At 39.0% G+C, this 22,782-nt stretch overlaps 1 protein-coding gene across 1 annotated transcript; it reads right to left on the bottom strand.

Moving 5' to 3' along the window:
• Window positions 1–4,105: 4,105 nt before the first annotated feature.
• LOC131252235 (protein GL2-INTERACTING REPRESSOR 1-like) lies at window positions 4,106–5,600 on the bottom strand. The gene is made up of 2 exons (XM_058253061.1): window positions 4,966–5,600; window positions 4,106–4,699 (listed from the first exon to the last, which is right to left on the bottom strand). Exons 1-2 carry the CDS (start codon window positions 5,209–5,211, stop codon window positions 4,295–4,297), a joined length of 651 nt encoding a protein of 216 aa, XP_058109044.1. The 5' UTR covers window positions 5,212–5,600; the 3' UTR covers window positions 4,106–4,294.
• Between the last annotated feature and the right edge of the window lie 17,182 nt (window positions 5,601–22,782).

A 22,782-nucleotide genomic window follows, 5' to 3' on the forward strand; every position in this document is an offset into this window, starting at 1 on the left:
TGGTGATATTTGGGCCCTTGGTCTAACATGAAGTGAAACACCCGGTGGTGGAGACCACCTAAGCAGCGAACCCATTTGGTGTAATGTAATGTAAAGAAGACCATGGAATGATAAAGAGGTAGCTCTCAAAAAAGTATCAGAACGTAAATTCCACATTAGTTAGGTAGTTTTTTTTTCTAAAATTTCCTAAATTTGAATTATCTGAGAAACCAGAGGTTCCAAACTGAGAATGACTACAAAATGGCATTTATTGCAATGAGAGAGAGACGAGAAAAGCTTTGATGCTCTGACATAGTATGATGGTTGATACGCAGCCACTGAAAAATTGCGTAGGCAGTCTGCAAATGGTTCAAACTAAATTATCCAAATTACGGGTCCCAATTTAAATGTATCATGAACTAAAAATTACGTTTATTTGATTATCTGATTATCTGACTGGTGGGCATTGATTGGATGGTTGGAAACAAAAACATCAAACGGTCCACTTAAACAAGAAAATGTTACAGTTGGTTCCGGAATTTAGATGGTATAATTTTAGTCAATGTGCCAAGATGACTGTATATCAAGTGTCATAGGCTGCAAGAGTATCAAGTAAGTCTTCCAAGAGAAATAAATTTGTATTTATCATCTGACGCAACACTCTCATTATTTTCAACCGTCCCAATTACTCACGCATTAAATCGTTTCTTATGGACAGTACTCCAGGTTCTCTCTCAGTCAGAGCACTATAAGTTATTTGTACTCCTGCTTCCATCGGGACACTTATGTGGTCCAATATATTGATCTAGACCGTTCCATTTTTCCAATATACAATTCTTTGGTTATCATAGAAAATAAATACTGATCTGTTAAATATTAACTATTTCATCAAAGGTCTTTAACACGGACGGTCAAGATCATTCTCACAAAATAGGTCCTATGAACAATCTAATCCATCCATTTGTTAGGAATCATCATGGATTGCTTATGATTCCAAAGAATCATTTTTGCTAGGAAATTGTAACTATACCAACCATGGCTTAGAAAACGAATGATTAAAGAAATAAGGTAAAATCAAGGGTAGATTGGATCATCCTATCAGTGGAATTTTTTCATGGTGGAACATGAAATATGTTCTAAACTCAATGGACGGATCAGATTAATCGATTGGACTGTCAAAGTGACTTAATCCGACTAGGACATTCTAATTTGTAGTACTAAAGCAATGGAGCTCCTCTCCCAACTAATCTTCCCATAATCACATACAACTCACCTGCTCATGTATACGCCACAAATGCGTCAGCATGGCATATAGGTAAGGGATTTAATCCATCCATCATCTTGGGTCAACCTTCTACATTTTTACCCGAAAATATATCTTGTCCACTCAATATGTGGGCCCCCCAGTATTAAAAACATGTGAATACGTTAGAAAACTTCAGCCAAGATTTTCATAGCCGTACATTTGTTTTTCTGACTATGGCCCACCTGATTAGTGGATCAACTTGAATCTAGGCCTGGTGCCGTTCTTATGGGTCTGTTGGATTTGGACCCATAGTACCATGTTGGCATGCGCATGAGCTTTATTGCACTTGCGTGTGGGCCTAACAAAGCTCCGTAATCTCCGTCCATAAAGGGTGTGATTCTTAATTCATGTGCATGCACACAGAAACTGTGAATATGTCATGCGTGAAAGTCAATCTGAGACGTCCAATTTGCAGGATCCATGGTGGATTGGTTATTAGCCCAAAAATCCCATTTAAGGGATGATCTTAAATGACCGATTGGTTGAATCTAGACTATTCAAGCGGTGGGAAATCAACAGATAAGTGTCCTCTGATCAGAGGTAATTAGGACCATCTAGGAATACGATTTTGTGTTTGGCCAATCTACAGTGAGGCCCACCATTTGAGCGTTCGAGATTTAATTATGCATGGGTAACGATAGAACGGCTGGAAATTAAGAAGCCTTAGATTTTAAGAAATTGACAAAACTACCCATGGGAGTACGAAAGCGCACTTGAATCGTGTTGGATACTCATGACTAGGGTTGAAAGTTGAGCAGGTTGGGTGCGGTTGGTGCTCAACCCTAGCCTAACCTAAGGTTCCTATACTTTGACCATAAGTCCACCCAACTTAACCTCAGGTTAGGAATTCTCAACCCAAGTCCAACTTAAGCAGGCTTGGTCAGATTGGCTGGGTGAATACATGCTAATATTTTCGTTTTTACATTAGTTCGTTATATTTTTAATACAAAATCTTAATTTTTATACTTATAGTTTTATTAACTATATACATATATATAGAGTCATGCTCCCCGGCGCACCTACGCACGTGTGCACCTTTGCACACGTGCCATGGGTTTCTAATCTGAACGGTCCATGTGATGCGGAATCCCATAAAACCCCATTTGGAAAGTTTTCACCCCTATGTAATATTCTGGTGGGCCATAGCAAAGAGAAATGCAAATCAAGGGAGGAAACTGTTTTCATTTTTCATGGCCGACCAAAGTTTCATATCAAAGTAAAACTTGAGCTCGGGGGGTTTCATGATGTGCTGATTCACATGAACGGTTCAGATTTTGGATCCATATCACGTGTGATGGGTTTTCAAAAAAGTTCGTACATAGTACGTACGAACTGGTTCGCAGGTGAGCATTTCTCTCTGTATATATATATATATATATATATATAATTTTAAGACAACTACTCCTTTAAAAGTTGTTTTGGGTAGCACGCAATCTATTTAGGAAAGAATTCCGGGGTATCCTGTTAGCTTGAATCATCGAAAATGACATGGACCATTGAAACTTGATGGTACTAGAATTTCCAATGCCTTTAACATAGATGGTTTGTATTTAATTTATAACTTATATATTGATCAGATTTGGTTAGGTTGGGTAACCGGAGACCTCAACCTGAGCCCGACCCAAGTTTTATCAGTTGGTGTTTGTATAGCCCAAGCCCACCTAAAACTGAACCCCATGCACCCTGCCCGACCCCAACCCAATGCTGGGTCAGTTAGGTTGAACCCACCCGACTTTCAGCTGTACTCATGATGTTTTAGTTGAAGTAATCTGAGGGCATTTTCGTCCATAAAAGGAAACCAACGAGCTCTACAAGATTGAAGTAGCTCAGCTATTACAGGGGAAGCGGATCGCGTCCAACCCCTGCCTCAGAAGAAATCTGTCCAGGCAGGGGCTTTGCGGGGCCCACCGTGATGTATGGATTTTATCCCCACCGTTCATCCATTATTTCAGATCATTTTAGGATGTGAGCCTAAAAATGAGGCACATCCAATGCTCACGTGGGCCACACCACAAGAAGCAGCGGTGATAATGACGCACACCGTTAAAACCTTCTTATGGCCCACTGATAATGTTTATTTGTCATCCCACCTCTTCATAAGGTCACATAGACATGGATGAAGGGAAAACACAAATTTCAACTTGATCCAAAACTTCTACCCGTCCACTTGAGCCTTGGATCTGCCTCATTTGCCCTAAAATGATTTGAAAAATGGATGAACGGCGTGGATAAAACCCATACATCAAGGTGGGTCCCACGTATACCCAGCCAGTACCTATACAGTATTTTTCATGTGTATGTTCATTAGACAGGTGTACCATTTGTATTCACGTGCATGTGGTGAGTCATCCACGTGGCAAACATGCAAGCCATTTGGGACATCAAACATTCAGGACCGTTGATAAAGCTTCGTCAAACAATCACGTTGATTAGACTTCTTATACCCATCTAATTATGACCCTTAGAATTTGGACCTTCTGACCATTTTACTTTTACTTTCTTTCGTGGGGTACCCAAATGGACGGTTGGGGTGTTTCAGATAGTTTTACTTTCAGAGCATGCTCTATACACGATTTGGACGGTCCTGATTCGCATACGATGCTGCCATTTATGAAAATGGTGCAAATGCACACATTAGCCTACCTCATATTATATTGTAGACCAACGTGCTTATGTATACATTTTATAGTATATTTCATTTAAACATGCTCATACCTCCACACAAACATGTGATACATGAATATACACGCATGCATACATGTATGCATGCATGTGTGGTTTTTAAACGGATGCATGATATTGAAAGGAAATAGGAAATAATGAAAGGAAGTTAACCGTTTGATAGTAGAATTTGGGCTGTTACAGTTAACCAGCTAGCTGACCTACCATGTCTATATTTCTTCTCATAAAGCCAAAAGAAAAAGAATAAAAAAAGAAGACAGCTGTAGCAACTAGTTCTTCCTCGTTTTGTTGTTGTTGTTGTTGTTGTTGTTGACATAGCTGTAGTAGCTAATTCTTTCTAATTTTATTGCTGTTGTTGTTGCTATTGTTGCGGTTGCTACTATTGCCACGGTGGAAATCGAGGAGAACTGTGCTCTTGCATTTCGGGCATTTTGGGTCTTCTTCAGATAGCATAACATACATGAGACAACGCGGGCACCCGACAAGGACCATCGATGTAGTCTCTTCAGGGCTGCTTGGATACTTAGCCATCTCGGCCTCTGAACCCAGGTTAAGCTCTGACGACATGCATGAGCTTGGTGATGATATTGAAGATGACGATGAGTTGGGCGATTCCATAATCTGGTGGCTGGCCCACTGCGGTGGGGATAGGTTCAGCTTCAAGTCCAGCTTTGCATTTTTTCCATTGGAACTCATCTCAGCGGCTTCCTTAGTATAGTAGATGGCACCCGTCTAAAAAAACAAAGGGAGACTCAATCATATTTTAAGCATTATATTGGCATGGTGGCCCTATAAGATTGAGATCAAAATAATGGACGGTTAAAATTGGAATATCCCCATTTCCCAATGCAAAGCAAATCCAAAATAACTTAAATATATACACATACATACATAGATATACACACACAAATATCATATATACATAGATAGACAGAGAGCGTTAATATAAAAAAAAATACGAAAAGATGAGTGCTAGAGCACTAGTGAATATGGGTTACCTTAAGATCGAGACACTTCTGCCAACCAAAAGGAAGAGGCAAGGGCTCGTCTAATTCGATGGGGGAAGAGGCAAGCTTTGAGTGGAACAAATCAAGGGTGGTGGGGATGGCTCGGTGGAGGGCGGCGACTGCTGATGATGGATAGAGGAAATCACCTCCTTGGTTGTCAAAGGGGGTTTTGCTTCTACAACTAGTGCTAGTTGTAGCTCGATGTTGTTGTTCTTGCTGTTGCACCTCCAACGCCATTATATAGGAAATTGGAAGTGGGTTTTTATTGTTATTGAGAGAGAGAGAGAGAGAGAGAGAGAGAGAGGGAGAGGATTGAATGGAATTGAAGGATTAGTGGAAGAAGAGTATAAATTGAGGCAGGAAATGTATTTATTGTGGGAAACAAGGGATCATAAAGATGTATAAAGAAGGGAAATTGTAGTAAATATTGCAATTACAAGTGGAGGGTGTCTTCATTCATTGCTCACAGCCTAACATAATTGGTGAAAATCAATAGCAAAAACCAATATCTACTCTCTAAAGAATAAAAGAAGAAAAAAGGAAAAAGAAAACGAAGATTGGAAATAAAGAAAGAAAGGAACCAATGTCTTCAATCTCTATCTCTTGCTGTTTTAATTGTTTGATTTGCCTTCTATTTGAATATATATAGTGGAGCGTAGGTAGGTGGTTTTCAAATTGGTTTGTTGTGTGGGGCCATCGGACATTTGCTTCAATGAAACACCATTTCATGAAAGTTATGATATTTTCTAATACTAACTTTCATGGGATTGGGTTTTTCTTGACTGAGATTCGGAAAGTTGACTAAATATTAATAATGATTAAACCATTGTTGGAAAAATAAGAACTCTATTTGATAAATTCAAGTTCAAAATCCTCTAATAACCATAACTCACATATATGTATATGTAAAGTGTATATATATGGTACCATTTTGATCCATATGTATGTGTATACTAAGTCCATGAAATGAATGAAACATGAAGGAAATTTCCTTTTTATAAGTTTTAGTTAGTGACTTATATTTAAGGTTGCAACTACTATAGAAGCCAGGGTTGTGATAGGTGTGGAGCTAAAAGTAGGTATGTGTTATATAGAGAGAAGAATGCGTAGGCAACCCATCTTCCCTTTTAACTTGTTGTGGCCCACTAAGTTCTACATCTGCCTAATTTTTAGGTTGAAGTCCAAGCATTAGCCCACACGACGGAAGTAATGAGTAGATGTGACCTGTCATTAAGGTGGACCCACAAACCTTTCGTCTCAACGTTTTCTTAATTTGATGGTTCTTCATGCATCTAAATAAATCAAGGAAAGAGAAACATCAGTGTGGGACCTATATATATTAAAAGAAGCCAAAGGAAGCAAGTGCCATCTAAGTCATTCGAAAGTAATTGCGACGGCAAAAAATATTGAAAGCTACTGATATCATATATTTTAGAGATAAAATATGGATGGACTTAGCCACGTTCCGCCTACAATGTTATTGGTAGCTTGTTTACACATCATTTGGTACACTTTCTTCTATTATATTAATGAGAATTAGACTATCATTTATGTCATTTTGCTATTTTCTTAAGTAGGGTTGGCAGGAGTCAGGCATTAGGTTGGTTATGGCCTGGATTTTGAACTAGTCCAGCTTGGCTTATTTAAAATATTGATTTTGCTAGGCTGGCCCAGCCTATTTGTAAGAGTATACTAACTAAAATCTAAGCCATTGATCTGATGAACCTATCAGAGATAGATGATCCCATTCAAAATTGGAAGATCCTAGTGGTCCGATCCTATACATTCATGATGGGAGCCATAAGGTCATTAGTCTAGATCATTAAACCATGGACGTTTCCTAGAGATAATTTATTTATCATATTTTTATAAATAAAAATAAATATTTATTATTGTTATTATTTTATTTTCTACCCTTCTGACTCCTTTTCTTTCTCTAAAAAGCTTTAACACTCTCATACACACAACTATATATGCCATATATGTACCTAGAATCAAACCGTCCAAATAGTTGGTTCCACTTGACATGGCTTATATTTCGTTAATCAGCGATTAGGATAGTCTAATCAACCTGATTTTGGGGTTATCCTCTCTCCATAGTGGGTCACTCTATTTCGAGGGTTTGGATTAACAATAGAAGAATGCATGCACATTGCTCTCATACGGAGGGGAGCAGATTAGGTGTTACCTGGGTAACACGTTAGTGGGTGTTACCCTGATCGTGGGCCCACCTTAATGAACGGATATCCACGCCGTCCATCTATTTTTTCAGATTATTTTAGGACGTGACACTAAAAATTAAGGAGACCCAAATATCAGGTGGATCACACCACAGGAAACCGTGTTGATTGAATGCCCACCATTAAAAACTATTCAGGGCCCACCCAGGGCCTAAATTAATGTTTATTTACCATCCAACCTGTTGATAAGGTCAAACAAGCCTGGATGAAGGGAAAGTACAAAGATAATCTTCATCCAAAACGTTTATGGCCCACAATAACCTTTAATATTCAGTAATCATAGCTTCTAATGGTGTGATCCACCTAAGATTTGGATCTAGTTAATTTTTGGGATAAAGCCTAAAATGAGTCGAAAAAACGTATTGATGGAATGGATATTAACTTATTCATCAAGATGGGCCTCATAGGGTCAGGATAACACCCACCATGGTGTCACCTGCCTAACACCTAATCCGCTTCCTCATAACGAGCCAGCTATAAAATAACTATTTCTTCCTTTATTATCATTTGAAAATCTACAAATGTATTTATTGTCTTAAATACTATATATAAATGAAGATTAAATGTTTCTGGGATTATTTTAGTAAATAACTTAAATGGCAATCCTGCAATTAGTAAATGAGTATTTACTTAGATTTTATGGAAGCTCCGGAAGTCGAAGTAGTTAAAAATATAATTATTGAAGATGGTGGTGCATCATCCTACACACATGTGACACTCGTGTATGGATAATCCAAGCCATCCAAATTGTAGGGTACGTTGTGAATGGTGGATGTGTCTAAAATTATATTGATCACGAGATCCTAACCATCCAACTGGCGGTTACCCAATGAATGGTTAAAAATAAAATACTGATTGGTCCACTTTTCAAGGGCTCAATCAGATGGCTACTATCATCTGATCAGTGTAATTTTTTAGTTTTGCTCCATCCTCAATTGAGTCAGAGATTTGGATGGTCTGGATTGCCATGTAACTATGGTAGTATTGTGGCCATATTTTAACTTGGGTCGGACCAAAAGTTACGGTCCACCCAGAAAATAACTTCTAATATTTCATGTGCATACGAAATCCAATCCGTCCAACAGTTTATAAACAACATGAGAATTATCCTGCACAAAATTCAGCTATATCCACTGATTGAGTAGATAATACTTTAAATCTTCTCTTTATCAATGTCTAAATATCGTTTTCTATGGTCTGGCCCATATGTTGGGTAGATGGGCCTAATTTATCTATCAGGAGATTCATATGATGTGTCCAACCTATTTAAATGGTTGGATGTCGAACGTACTTGATATGTTTGAAGCTATCAGCTGGTGGACCATTACCTTTGCACTAAACGGTTGGACTTGATACCTCTGTATAAAATGAGACGATACGCGGATTTCCTGGCTTTCGCAGGAAGTTACTGCGCTCGAAACCTACATGGGGTCCACTGTGATGTTTGTAAGAAATCCACCTGGTCCATCCTTTTTCTACATCATTTTAGGACTTGAGATCAAAATAGAACACGATCCAAGACTCAAGTAGGCTGCACTAAAGGAAAAGGTGGGTAGGGAAATTCTTACCGTTGAAACTTTTCTGGGTCGACAGTGATGTTTACATACCATTCATGCCGTTCAGAACGTCATTTCTACTAGGATAAACTGAAAATAAAAATATTAGACTGATTCAAAACTTCTGTCCCCACAAATATTTCAACTGTGGACGTTCAATCCTCACGTTTTCGGCGCACTTGAGTATTATATCTCTCTCATTTTTCACCCATGTCCAATGATCTCACAAAACGTATGGACGGGGTGGATTCCTCACAAACATCACAGTGGGTCCACCTAGGTTTCGAGCGCAAGAACTTCCTGAGAAAGGATTTAGCAGGAAATCCGCGTCCGTATCTACGTATTTATTAATGCATTATAATGTACGAATGAGCGAATCAACGCAGGCAGGCTCCATTCCCAAATGCAATCTGGTCCGTTCATAAAGTGAGGGACGCTGTTGAGTGAGCTTAAGAGATTTTCTTCATGGCCGTTCATTTTCCTCATTCGATTGTGGCCCATGTGATGAGCAGATCGGCCTGATTGCACTCCAGGGTATGGTCACAGTTGGATCTACCTAGTGAGTGTCAGTGATCTCACATGTGTGACAAATTGCTATGTGTGCCGCAATTTCCCTTTTACATCGTCTTTGCACGGCTGAGATGATGCGATGGAGGGAGGAAGAACCGAAATATGGTGGAGCCATCTCCCACAGAGTGCATCGCGATGAATCAATCGTTTCCATACATCTACTGGCATGGATAGCTTATGTTTCAAAACCAAACCTATTACGCGATGATATCCATCATTTTTCTCCAATGTACCCGACTGGGTGATTGACGATCATCATTTTCATTTTCTACAACTGCTTTGGGGCTAGTGATCAGATGGATAAGAATATCAATGCTGCAGTTTTTAATACATAAGCAATCTATGCTAGCGGCCAATAGATGAATGTACGTAATTGATACTAGTCACAAGCATTCAACGACCTAACTACCCGTGTGGAGTAGAGGTGGGCATTGAGTGAGTTGGACCAGGTTAAGTCCAACTTGACTCCATCCGGTTTTTACAAGTAATGTTATATTTTGTTTCAAAATAAGCATTAAAATTTGATTTTCAAATTTTTCGGTTTCCTCCATGTTTGAAATTTTGGTACTTTTAGGTTATGGGTTTTGTCCCACGTCGAATTTTTCAAAGAAAATCTTGTTGTATGTAAGATAAGCTTTTTGCTTTGGGGCTTGAATCTCATTCAAGGGGTATGTGAATTTGGTCCTGTAGGCGTGCTATGCCAATAGCTCTAATTAATGTCATTATCTACGCACGCGCACCGAGTCGAGCCCATGTCCCCGTGCCCGATGTAATGGGCTGGGCACGGGTGCAGTGCGAGTGCGAGTGTACTCGCATGGGTGTGTGTGTGTGTGTATGGGTACTCATGGAATTTTATTTGTGAGAGTGTACTCGCACTTGCGCCTTTTTGTTTTAAACCAGAGACATGTGTCCGTTCCGATTGGTCGCACCTGTTGGGTTTAAACCCAACGGACCTAACCCTTTCTAAAGGGTACTCAATGCACCACTTCAGAGTCTATATAAGGACTTCCATTCTAGTTTATAAAGTACGAAAATCATTCCTTATATTATAAAACCTCTCTTTGTTCTTCTGTTCAGGTTTAAGAATTTTGCTGAGTTTGTTGTTGAGTCAACTCAACACTTTTGGTTTAAACTGCAAGTGGTTTGAGCTCGCATACAGTGAGTGCACCGTTGAGACTGGGTTATAGTCGTTGTATCCTGGAGGTCAATTGCTCTGGAAACATGTTGCACTTGGGACGCTGTCCAAGGGGAGCAAATTTGATTTCAAGCCAAGTGACTTACATTACGCCTCGACTCAAATATATAAGTTTTCTATCTCTAATTTTCTTTTTCTTTTTAGTTCTCAATTTTTAATAGTTTATTTAATTCAACCAAATATTCCAACAAATTTGAAATTAAATTTTGAATTAAATACACTATAGCTACCATAACAGTAAATGCTTCTGGCGAGTTAGCCAAAATCGAACAATTTGCTGGACAATGCTTTAAACGGTGAAAACAGAAACTGATGTTCGCACTGATCACCCTTAAAATTTCATACATACTATCTGAATTATTTACTATAGATTCAGCAAATCAAACAAAAGTAACAGATGAAAATAATTGTAAAAATTATATTCTAAATTCTTTATCCAATGAACTATATGATGTGTATGCTTTTTATGAGTCTGCTGAAGACATATGGACTATTTTAGAAAAGAAATACATTTTAGAAGATGCAGGCGCTAAGAAACATGCAATTGTTAATTTTCTTCATTATAAAATAATTGATGATAAACCTGTCGCTAATCAGATTCATGATTTTCAAAATCTAGTTCATGAACTATCGACAGAAGGAATTAAGTTGGATGAAGCATTTCTGTCAGGAGCACTGATAGAAAAGCTACCGTCCTCCTAGAAAGAATATAAGAATAGAATGTTTAAGACCCGACCTAAGTGCGTGTGTGTGCGCATTTCATTTCTCTTAGTCCCGCGGTCCTATCGGTCGAATCCCGACGACCTGCAACCTTTGGATAGTGTTTTCGGTCATCCTCAAGTCCGGTCACATTGACCCAACTTGGATCGACCCGAAACCTATGTCATCTTGTTTGCATCGTCTGTGCGGTTCCAATGTCGCGTATCGTGCATCTATCCAATATGTAGATCATAGGTTGTAGGCATTTCATTTATAGCCCTTTGATCATGATCGTGTGGCCCACCTAGAGATATATACATGTTTTCCCAAGATGGCCTACCCATTTGCTCAAGTTCCAACACACACTACCCACACCACCTAAGATTTCATCTCTACACTACCCACATCCTTAACACTACCCATCCCTAGTCTATAGCCACCATTTAAGTCTTCTTTTGCTAGCTCATGATGAGCACTCTATCCAAGCCACCCGACCCTAAAGAGAAACCATCATGGTTGCTCTTTTCTAGCCATTTGTAATGATGGATTTTCTACAACACCCCTCTCTCTCTTCTCTCCCTCTCATTTCTCCCTTCTCTCTATTCATTCTCTCCCTAGCAAGAGGGTGGGAAGTCCCCACCATCCTCTCATATTCCAGCCCCCTTCTCCTCCATTTCCCCTCAATCCATCCATCCCAATCCCATCTTAACCATTAATCTTGCATCCTTGGAGCATTAGAAGATTAGAGTTGGAGTTTTGGTGGAGATGAAGAGGTGGGTGTTCCTCTAGATATACAAATCTGATTTCAATAGTCTAGATCTTCTCATTTCTTCATGAAGGAGGTGTAGGACCCACCAACCAATGGTGGAGATCTTACACAATCCCTTGGATGTGGCTTAATGACCTATCTTATGCATGCATGATCCATGCATGGGGTTTCCCTTCTATGGACCCCATCATGGTGGTATCTTTTGATTTCATAGCATGATGGGTCATCTAGACCTTAGAATCATGGTGGGGATGACATCCCAACCATTCATCTTGATTTTTAGTCATACATGTGCTAGGTCCATGATGTAAATTGCATATCAATGTTGATGTGTGTGTGATTGTTCTTAGGAGGGCTCAATAGTGGCGGAGCCCTTTCCCTTTGGCTGGATTGTTCTTCTCTCTCTCTCTCTCTCTATTTTTTTTCCTCATTTTCCCCTGATGAGTGTGTGTGGCCCATTTGGTGGGGGTGGGATGTCCAGAAAATCCAGCAATGGGACACCCATACCACCTACACCAAGACTTTAGGTGTCCTACTTGCTGCCTATATGATGCATGCAAAGTATTTTAGCTTGAGTTTATGATCTGGACACTAGTGGGACCCACTAAGAAAGGCCATGCCACCCTTTATTTGATGTGTATTTCCAGATATGGGCTGGTATGTCCAGCCATATATGGCTGTCCAGAAATTCTAGATTGTTTTTCTTGTACTGTTGTAGCTGATTTTTGGGCTTGGGATTTGCCCATGTATTCGATCCCATTTTTTCCTGATGTGGGGTGTCCTTTAGAGGAGTGGACCCCACCTTGAAGTGTGATGGACCACACCTTAGATTGCCCTTGCAATGGCACCCAAAAGGGGAGGCCCATAGGGGTGGACGGTCCACCTTGTTGGACTATCCAGCCTTAATGAATGAAGGGGAAACATTAATATCAGCTTGATTCTTTGAGTGATGGGCTAGTTTTGTGGACCCCACTTTACTGTATTTTTCATAAAAATTATTAACCACTCATCTATCCTCTCTTAGACAAGTCTGGGCCCACTTTTATGGGTGTACATTGGTGTGGACAGCAATTTTTATGCAACATAACTTTTAATTCCTACCTTGCTGTCCATGTGTTTTCTTCATGTTGTGCTTGGGCTTGTGGCTTCCTAATTGGCCCATCATGTTGGGACCCATCTTGGGGGTGTGGGCCACCATTTTTCCACCCAAATAGCGGTATATTGCTGCTGGACTGGTAGCCATAGTTGGACGTCCCAGTTGGGCTGGCCGTCCACCACATTTTGGCCCACCTTGATGTATGGTTTTATCCATGTCATCCCTCCATATTGTGGCCCACATGGACGTGGCCCACCCCCCAGTGGGACGTCCACATGTAGGGCCCACTTTGATGCCTTTTAGGGGTAGCTGACCATGGCCCCAAGGCCGTCCACCATAGGATGCTAGCCATATTGGGCTACTGCTGGGTCTTCAGTCCACAGCTGGCCTACTTGTTATGTGTGTTGTATCCACTCCTTTCATTTGGTGGGACCCACTGTGACATGTGTGGGTCACCAAGGAACAAAATATTTATATAAATTAAATATTGCTGGACTCCAGCAGGCCCAGAAAGTGGGTGAGCTAGAATTTCAACAATTGCTCAAAGTAGCTGCCCATAATGTTTGTTCTGGGGCAGTATGGCCCACCAGATTTAAGGATATTTTGTACATATATATTGCCATCATCCTACAGTATTTTTGGGCTTAATTAGTGCACTCTTGAGGCCCACCCCAGTTGGATTTAATTGGGTCCATGTATGTAACTGGTTGTTAGATTCTTTAAGCCCATAAAGGGCTAGAACTTTCTAGATAGGCCCCTTGGACCATTGGGCCATTTTTACCATGTCATGGTGATGGATTTATGGGCTGGCTTACACAAATGGTTGGGCCCTTGGTTGCCCACTAAATCAACTCTATGCTTGGGTCGGTTTGTAGGCCCAAATCACTTGACTCATACATGTGAATTGTCCATATGGTTGGAGTGATGGGCTGCCCACTAGGCCCACCACAATATATGGATTAAAGACCCTTATGTTTGGGCCCAAACTTTGCTTATGGGCTCACAATGTTGTTTATGAGTTAAGCTTTGTATGATTGTCCCCTAAGCCCATGTATTGGTATAGGCCTTGGGCCTTGATTCCCGTTTGATTTTAGGTGGGCTACCTCTTGGAACCAGTTGAGGTTGGATGTCCTCCTCAGTGATCCTAAGGTAGGCCCATGGGTTCTCTATAAGTGGTTAAAAGTCCACCATAGACCTTTGCTAAGATCGTTTATCCTTTCAGGCTTATGTCTTGTTCTCCTTAGCTTTGTGGACTAACCCAAACTATTGGGCCCCCACTAGAGGATGTCCCCTTAAAGGATCTATCTAAGTGCCTAAACTTGATCCCTCCTTGGAAAAGATGAGTGTATTTCACGTCATCATCGCCGTATGGCGCACCTATTTCACCCTCACGAGCCATGTGCATCATTGTGTGGCTGGATTGCATTAGTGTGGGGTCATTGGGTTGGTATGATGGAGGGATGGAGTTTTCCCCTCTTGTGCACTTTGAGTGCTTGGAGCTGGTGCATGATTGGTATGCGTGATTCATGTATCTAGCATCACATCTCATGGATATTATCGCCCCTGCTTCACCAAGGCCTTGCCTCCACAAGTATATTCGTGGATGACTGTATGTGGACACCGGAAATATATTATTTGAGCATTTAAGGTGCATAGGATATCCCTAGGTGAAAGCCTCTAAACCTTCAAGGTACCTAGAAGACGTCTCAACCGAGTGGAAATTATGAGCGCCCAAGTGCCTTATACCATTAGGCTGCGTCTCTCACTGTTGTGTAGTCGGTTGAGATGGGATGTGGCCTTATCCACCTGAGTGAGTGGGCATTTCTAAGCTGAGTCTAACCAGCTTATGAGTGAGTCCATTACCGTCGAGCATCGCTTGTGACTAGCTATCCACAGGCGGGTAGTGAGGTCTCTTATGCTCGTTTAACTGTGTGGGTCTATAAAAAGGCAGTCGTCCTGCAGTGTATTTGATCCCTGTGGATTCCTTATTATGGAACTGTACTTGATATGTGAATTAGATATGAGGACCGGCATTACTTCGCATTGCACTGGCATTGGCTTTATAAGCCTCATGTTGTATCGCCTTGGCATAACGTCCAGTACTCATGTATTACATTGCATAGCCTTGGTACGACTTGCTGCATTCATAGTTTGCCTTGGTACGGCTAGTGGCATTGGTATCATTCTTGTTTCCTTTTGCATTCTCTCTTATCTTCTTCTGAGCACCATCATCACACACCTTCACCGCCCTCTAAGCTTTCTATAAGCTTATACATGATTGATGCGTGCAGGTGATTTTAGGTTGGTGCAGTAGCGGTCAGGGCATTGGACTGAAGCGTGCTGAGGACCCGTTATAGACCTTTCTCCTTCTTATCTTATGTATGTCCTTTTGAACCTTATGTAACTGTAAAAGTTTAAATTCTTAGTGAATTTTGCAGTGTGTTCCTTGGTTTATTTCTAAAATTTACTTGTTATGATCTTGGGTATGCTCTATTGGATTGGAATTGTGATATGAAAATCCTTTTTGTAGGATCTCAAGATCGGAATCCTGCCTCAGGAACCGAGAATAGGGTGCTATGGAGGCTGTTGCGGCCAGAACCGACTATCGGGTTCCTTATAAATCCGATCACCGAGTCTAGGGCGTGCTATAATGAAAAATAAAAAGAATAGTATTTCTTTGGAAACTATTATTATACACATACGAATAGAGGAGGCCAACAGAATCAGGGACCAAAAGGAAAATAGAAATGAGATATATTCAAAGGTGAATCTTGTGGAATCAAATTAGGAAAACAATAAGAAAATGGGCAAATGTCATAACTGTGAAAAATCTGTACATTATGTAAATGAATGTAGGTTAAAAAGAAGAATGTAAACAATCAATTCAAGAAAAAAGAAAATTGCTACAACTGTGGAAAACTTGGGCATCACATTAAAACCTGCAGGCTTAAAAAAAATAAAGATAAGCCGCAGGCTAATCTTACAAAAATAGGCAATGAGTTTGACATGGTAGTAGCTGTAGTGTCAGAAATCTTCCTTATAAACAACTTGGAGTGGGTACTAGACACTAGTTTAAGTAGGCACGTGTGCAAGGAGCATAGTATGTTTACATCCTATCAAGTATCAGGAGATGATGAACAAGTGTTTAAGGATAATGCTAGAACATCTTCAGTTGTATGAAAATGGAAAGTACTTCTGAAACTCACTTCTGGAAAGACTCTAATGTTGAATAATATCCTACATGTGCCTGACATTAGAATAAATTTAGTCTCTGGTTCGTTCCTCAATAAGGCTGGTGTTAAGTTAATATTTGATTTAGAAAAGCTTTTAATGACTAAGAATAAAACTTTTGTTGATAAAGGATACCGTAGTAATAGTTTATTCATTATAAATATATCCAATGCTAATAATAAGAAGGCATCTAGTTCTATTTATATCGTTGAACTCTTTTATCTATGATATAGTAGATTAGGTCATGTGAATGTAGTATCTTTGAAGAAAATGAAAAGATAGGTTTATTACCTAATATATATAATGAAGAATTCGATAAATGTGAAACATGTGTTGAATCAAAATTAATTAGAAAACCTTTTAAACGAATAGAACGATCCTCTGTTATATTAGTGTTGATATAAAGTGACTTAGGTGATTTTAAAAATCACATGTCCAGAGGTAGAAAAAGATATTACATAACTTTTGTAGATGACTACTCTAGGTTCACTAGAGTATATCTGTTAAGGAACAAAGATAAAGCTTTAGGTGCTTTTTCTAAGTATAAAATTGAAGTTGAAAATCAGTTAAATATAAAAATTAAAAGACTTAGAATGGATAGAGATGTGAGTATAAATTTTCTCAATTTAGAGAATTATGTAAAAAGAGTAAAATAGTTCACGAAACTACAGCTCCTTATACACCAAAACAAAACGGAATAGCAGAACGTAAGAATAGAACTCTTGAGGAGATGATGAATGCTATGTTAAATAGTTCAGGCTTACTCTTAAATATGTGGGGAGAAGCAATTCAATCTAGTTGTTATATCCTAAATAAGATTCCTTCTAAATCTTCTGAACAAACACCTTATGAACTTTGGAAAAATCATGTTTCTAGTTATAAGTATATTAAAGTGTGGGGGTGTCTTGCTAAAGTAGGATTACCTGAAACTAAGAAAAGAAAGTTAGGCCTTAAAACAATCTACTATATATTTATAGGGTATGCATAAAACAGTATAGCCTACAGGTTTCTAGTTTTAAAAACTAAAGATAATATTCTAGATCCTAATACAATTATAAAAGCTAGGGATGTACAGTTTTTTGAGAATCTATTCCTTATAAAATCTAAATCTATAATAATAGAGAAAGTTAATGAATTAGATATCGCGTCTACTAGTAAAAGTGCTTGTGAGCAGGTAGTATAAGAGATACAACTCAGAAAAAGTACTAGAGTTAGAAGAGAAACTAACCTATGAGATAGTTTTTTCACATTCTTAGTAGAAGATGATCCTACAACTTATGCAGAAGAGATTAACTCTTTAGATGCAACCTTTTGGAATGAAGCAATAAATGATGAGTTGGAATCTATTATATATAATAACACTTGGGAACTTGTAGACCTATCACCTGAAAACAAACCAATAGGCTGTAAATAGGTGTTTAGAAAGAAACTAAAACCAAATGAACTATTGATAAGTTTAAGGCTAGACTGGTAACAAAAGCTTTTAAACAAAAGGAAGGAATATTATTTTGATACATATTCCCCTGTAACTAGGATTACAACTATTAAGGTTTTAATAGAGATAACCTCTATATCTAAACTGGTGGTACATTAGATAGACGTTAAGATAGCTTTCCTAAATGGAGATTTAGAAGAAGAAATATATATGGAACAACCTGAGGGTTATAAGATATCACGTGAAGAAAATAAAGTATGTAGACTAATTAAATCACCGTATGGTCTAAAATAAGCTCATAAACAATGATATGAAAAATTTAATGGTGTTTTAAAATCAAATAACTATTATATAAATGATGTAGATAAATGTGTATATAGTAAAATTTCTGGAAATGATTATGTTATCATATACCTTTATGTTGATGACATGCTTATTTTTTGAACTAATATTAAATTAGTTGTTGCGACTAAGAAATTCTTGTCATCTAAATTTGATATGAAACACTTACGAGAGGCTAGTGTAATCTTGGGTATTGAAGTAATGAGGAAAGATGGTGTTATTGTATTATCACAATCTCATTACATTGAGAAGTTGCTGAAAAAGTTTAACCATTTTAACTGTTTACCTATTACTACACCTTATGATTATAGTGTGACTCTCATGAAAAATACAAGTAGTAGTATGTCTTAATTAGAGTATTCCATAATAATTGGTAACCTTATGTATCTAACAAACTGCATTAGACTAGACATAGCTTTTGCAGTAGGAAGGCTAAGCAGATATACACATAACCCTAGAAAAGAACATTGGAATGCCTTTAAAAGGCAATATGGCCTATAGTTTACATTATAATGATTATCCTGCTGTATTGGAAGAATACAGTGATGCTAACTGGATTAGGGATTCAGATGAGACAAAATCCACTAGTGGATATGTTTTTACTTTTAGTGGAGGAACAGTCTCTTGGAAGTCTACCAAGTAGACATGTATCGCTCGGTCAACTATGAAATTTGAGTTTATTTCCTTAAAAAAGGCTAGATCAGAAGCCAAGTGGCTTAGAAATCTCTTAATTGATATACTATTGTGGCCAAAGCTTATATCGGCTGTGTCTATTTATTGTGATTGTCAAGCAAATATAGTAAAAGGAAAGAGTAAAATATATAATGAAAAGAGCAGGCATATTAGACTCAAACACAACATAGTGAAACACATGTTGCATTATAAAGTCATATCTATTGACTTTATGAGGTCAAAAAAAAAATCTAGCAAATCCTCTGACTAAAGGACTATCTAAAAGATTAGTCAATGATACATCGAAGAGAATGCGACTAAGCCTAATATATGAGCTGCCAGTGTCGATAACCAACCTATACAAGTGGAGATCCCATAAAATAAGTTCAATGGGTAGACAATAAAACATGAAGTAAACGATTGCATTGAGTTATATAAGACCCTTCTATAGTGTACAGTGCGAGCAGCAACCCAAAATGATGATTTTTTTAGAATTCTTAATGGATTCATAGCCATATATTTGGTGATGTATACAGTTGGTACATACACTTGATGAAATTCACCTATATGGGTGTGGAGGTGGAGGTCGCTTTATATGAGAATTTGGGCGAATTCTCTAGAGCACTCATAAAATCCAGGTAATAGTGTATGACTAAAACACACCGAACTGCAGAATCACTTGTAGAGGAAGAGTTGTGTGAGTGGCATGTACTTGCGATTTACATTAAAAGGATTCAAGTTCAAGACGATGGTGTTACCTGATTCTTGTAGACCTATCTTACTTACTCTAATGTTGGTTCAAGTTTATGGTGAAACCGACACCATTGCACAACTATTACGCTTTAACCTAAAAGATTTTTTATTTTGAAACTTGTGGAGGATTGTTGTATTTTGTTTCAAAATAAACATTAAATTTTGATTTTCAAATTTTTCGGTTTCCCTCCACATTTGAAATTTTGGTGCTTTTAGGTTGTGGGTTTTCTCCCACATCAGATTTTTCAAAGAAAATCTTCTTGTATATAAGATAGGCTTTTTCCCTTGGGGCTTGAGCTCCATTCAGGAGGCATGTAAATTTGGTCCTATAGGGGGGCTATGCTAATAGCTCTAATTTATGCTATTGACCAGACACGCGTGCGTACGCCGAGCCGAGCCGAGTCCGAGTCCGAGTTCATGTCTGTGTGCGCGTGCACCTGCACGACACGACGGGACGTGACGGGATAGGCTGGGTTGGACATGGGCAAGGGTGCGAGTGTGGGTGTGGTGTGAGTGCGAGTATACTCGTGTGGGTGTGGTACTTGTGGGACTATTTGTGAGAATATATTCACACTTGCGCCTTTTCATTTTAAACCAGAGAAATGTGTCCATTCCGGTTGGTCACACTTTTTGGGTTTAAACACAATGGACCTAACCCTTTCTAAAGGGTTCTTAATACACCACTTCGGAGTCTATATAAAGACTTCCATTCTAGTTTGTAAAGTATGAAAATCATTTCTTATATTATAAAACCTTTCTTTGTCCTTCTGGTCTGGTTTGAGGATTTTGTTGAGCTTGTTGCTGAGTCAATTCAACACTTTTAGGTTAAACTGCAAGGGGTTCAAGCCCACATACAGTGAGTGCACCGCTGGGACTGGATCATAGTCGTTGTATCTTGGAGGTCGATTGCTCTGAAAGCCTGTTGCACTTGGGACGCTGTCTAAGGGGAGCAAATTCAATTTCAAGCCGAATGACTTACGTCATGCCTCGACTCAAATATATAAGTTTTTTATCTCTAATTTCCTTTTTCTTTTTGGTTCTCGATTTTTAATAGTTTATTTAATTCAACCAAATATTCCTACAAGTACTTGATCCGAACTCAAACTGATTTAGGACTAAGTCCAACAGGGCTGACTCAATCTGAACCGATTCTTTGTTGACCTGACTCGAACCGAGTTTGTCTCGGTTAGAGAAATCGAGTCAGATCGAGCTGGGTACGGTTCGGATCAAGTATTTTGTTTTATTTTATTTTTGAAATTTTTGAAAAAATTAAAAAATATGAAAAAACTATAAAAAAAAATTTGTATAAAAAAGAAGAAGAAATTAAGGGTAACTTTCCTTTGTTAATGAATAACTAATTTTACATATATTTAAAATATATTTGAGAGAAATAAAATCAATTAAATAATGAATTAAATAACAAGTGCTTGAATCTTTATCTTTCAACTTCCAAGAGAGGGAATGTAGAGGAGATAGAGAGAGAGCACTTGGAAATTGGAATTATCAAGTAAGAAATATGAGAGAGAGAGAGAGATTAAGACAAATATAAGAGAGAAAGAGAGATTAAGACCACTGGAAGTGGAAATATAAGAGAGAGAGAGAGAGAGAGAGAGAGAGAGATTAAGAGTCCATACATCGCATAAGTCACGCCCCAAACCCAGAAATCAGACTCACAGGAATCTCGATCGCCGAATCCGGTGCCGACAGCCTTCGTAGTACCCCATTCTCGACTCCTATCATCCATACGCCAGATCCTGATCCTGAGATCCTATAAGGAGGATTTTTCTTTTGTACATTTAACTCGTAATAAGCATAACCACAAGATTACCCAATTCACACAGTCAACATCATCATCACATATCCACTAATATTATCATTTGAATACAATGCTGAAAGGAAAATACAAAAAATTGAAAATCAAGCTCCAGACAACCGCTGCACGCTCCAAGCTCAACACTGCTGCAACCTAACATCACCTGCACACATCTATCGTGCATAAGCTTATAGAAAGCTTAGAGGGTGGTGTAAGTATGTGCATAAGGTAAGTGCCAAGTATTCAATACAATGCCATAATCATACAATACCAGAAATACTGAAAATCCATAAATTGTACAATATCGGAATAAGCAGAAATACTAACAAGATCATAAATCATACGATAACAGAGTAAGCGGAAATACTGACAAGATCATGAGTCATACAATATCAGAGTATGCAATACAGATCAGTTATGCAAATGAGAAGTCATAAAGAGCTAAATATCAAATGTCGAGAATGCAATGTAATGTACAATTCCTTATGTGTTCACAAATACGTCAGCCGTATCTAGACCATATAAATGCAGAAACACAGTAACCCAAAATGTCATATGCCGCGGATGTAATGCAATATGCGGTGCGAATGGGATGGCCATGCTGGAGTGTGAGGTCGGGATGATAGTATGTGGTATCGCAGGCTATGGGGTCCATCACAAGGGAATTCTATCTAAACCAGTCTCATACCTAAATTTGGCTAGTCAGACTCGATGTGGTAAACTCCTGATCTCAGGTTAGTCGTGCGCCCCAACTGAAATCCTAGCCATGCGAAGGTACACGTAACAAATAGTTGCGCACAACTAGCCCGAGTGGATAGTGAATGAATGAATGAGTATGTAACTCCTGCTCAATAAGTCCACATATCAGTACAGTTCTTCTCTGGAATCATCATCGGGGTTTAGTGCACTCCAAATGGCACTACCGCTCTCCTAGCCGCACAGTCTAAGTAAGAGTAAGAAATCTCACTATCCGCTTGGCCAATAGTCTGCCAATACCTATCCGGCACATCGATAGCGAACCCATTCACAAGCTGGTCAAACTCATCCTAGTATTGCCCCCTACGCTCGGGCGGGTAAGGCCACACCCCCTCCCAACCGACCATGACACAGTGAGAGACGCGGCCTCCTGGTATTCGGCACTCGTGCGCTCATGTATCCACTCGGTCTCGACGTTAGGGCGTCCTCTGGTATCAAGAGGGTTTAGGGATTTTCACCTAGGGCCATCTATGGCAGCCCGATGTTAGAATAAATTTCCAGTGTCCCGTCTGGCCATCCACGATATGCCTGTGGAGGCTACGGCCCTGATGTCGTTAGGATGTACAGTAATCATAATGCGAGTTGCATGAGTCATATAATCCAGTCATGCATCAATCTTGCGCATACCGTGCACCCATGTGAGATAACCCCGCCTATCATGTAGTCTCATAACAACATGCT

Source organism: Magnolia sinica, chromosome 1 (assembly GCF_029962835.1).
Source record: "Magnolia sinica isolate HGM2019 chromosome 1, MsV1, whole genome shotgun sequence".
NCBI lineage: Eukaryota > Viridiplantae > Streptophyta > Magnoliopsida > Magnoliales > Magnoliaceae > Magnolia > Magnolia sinica.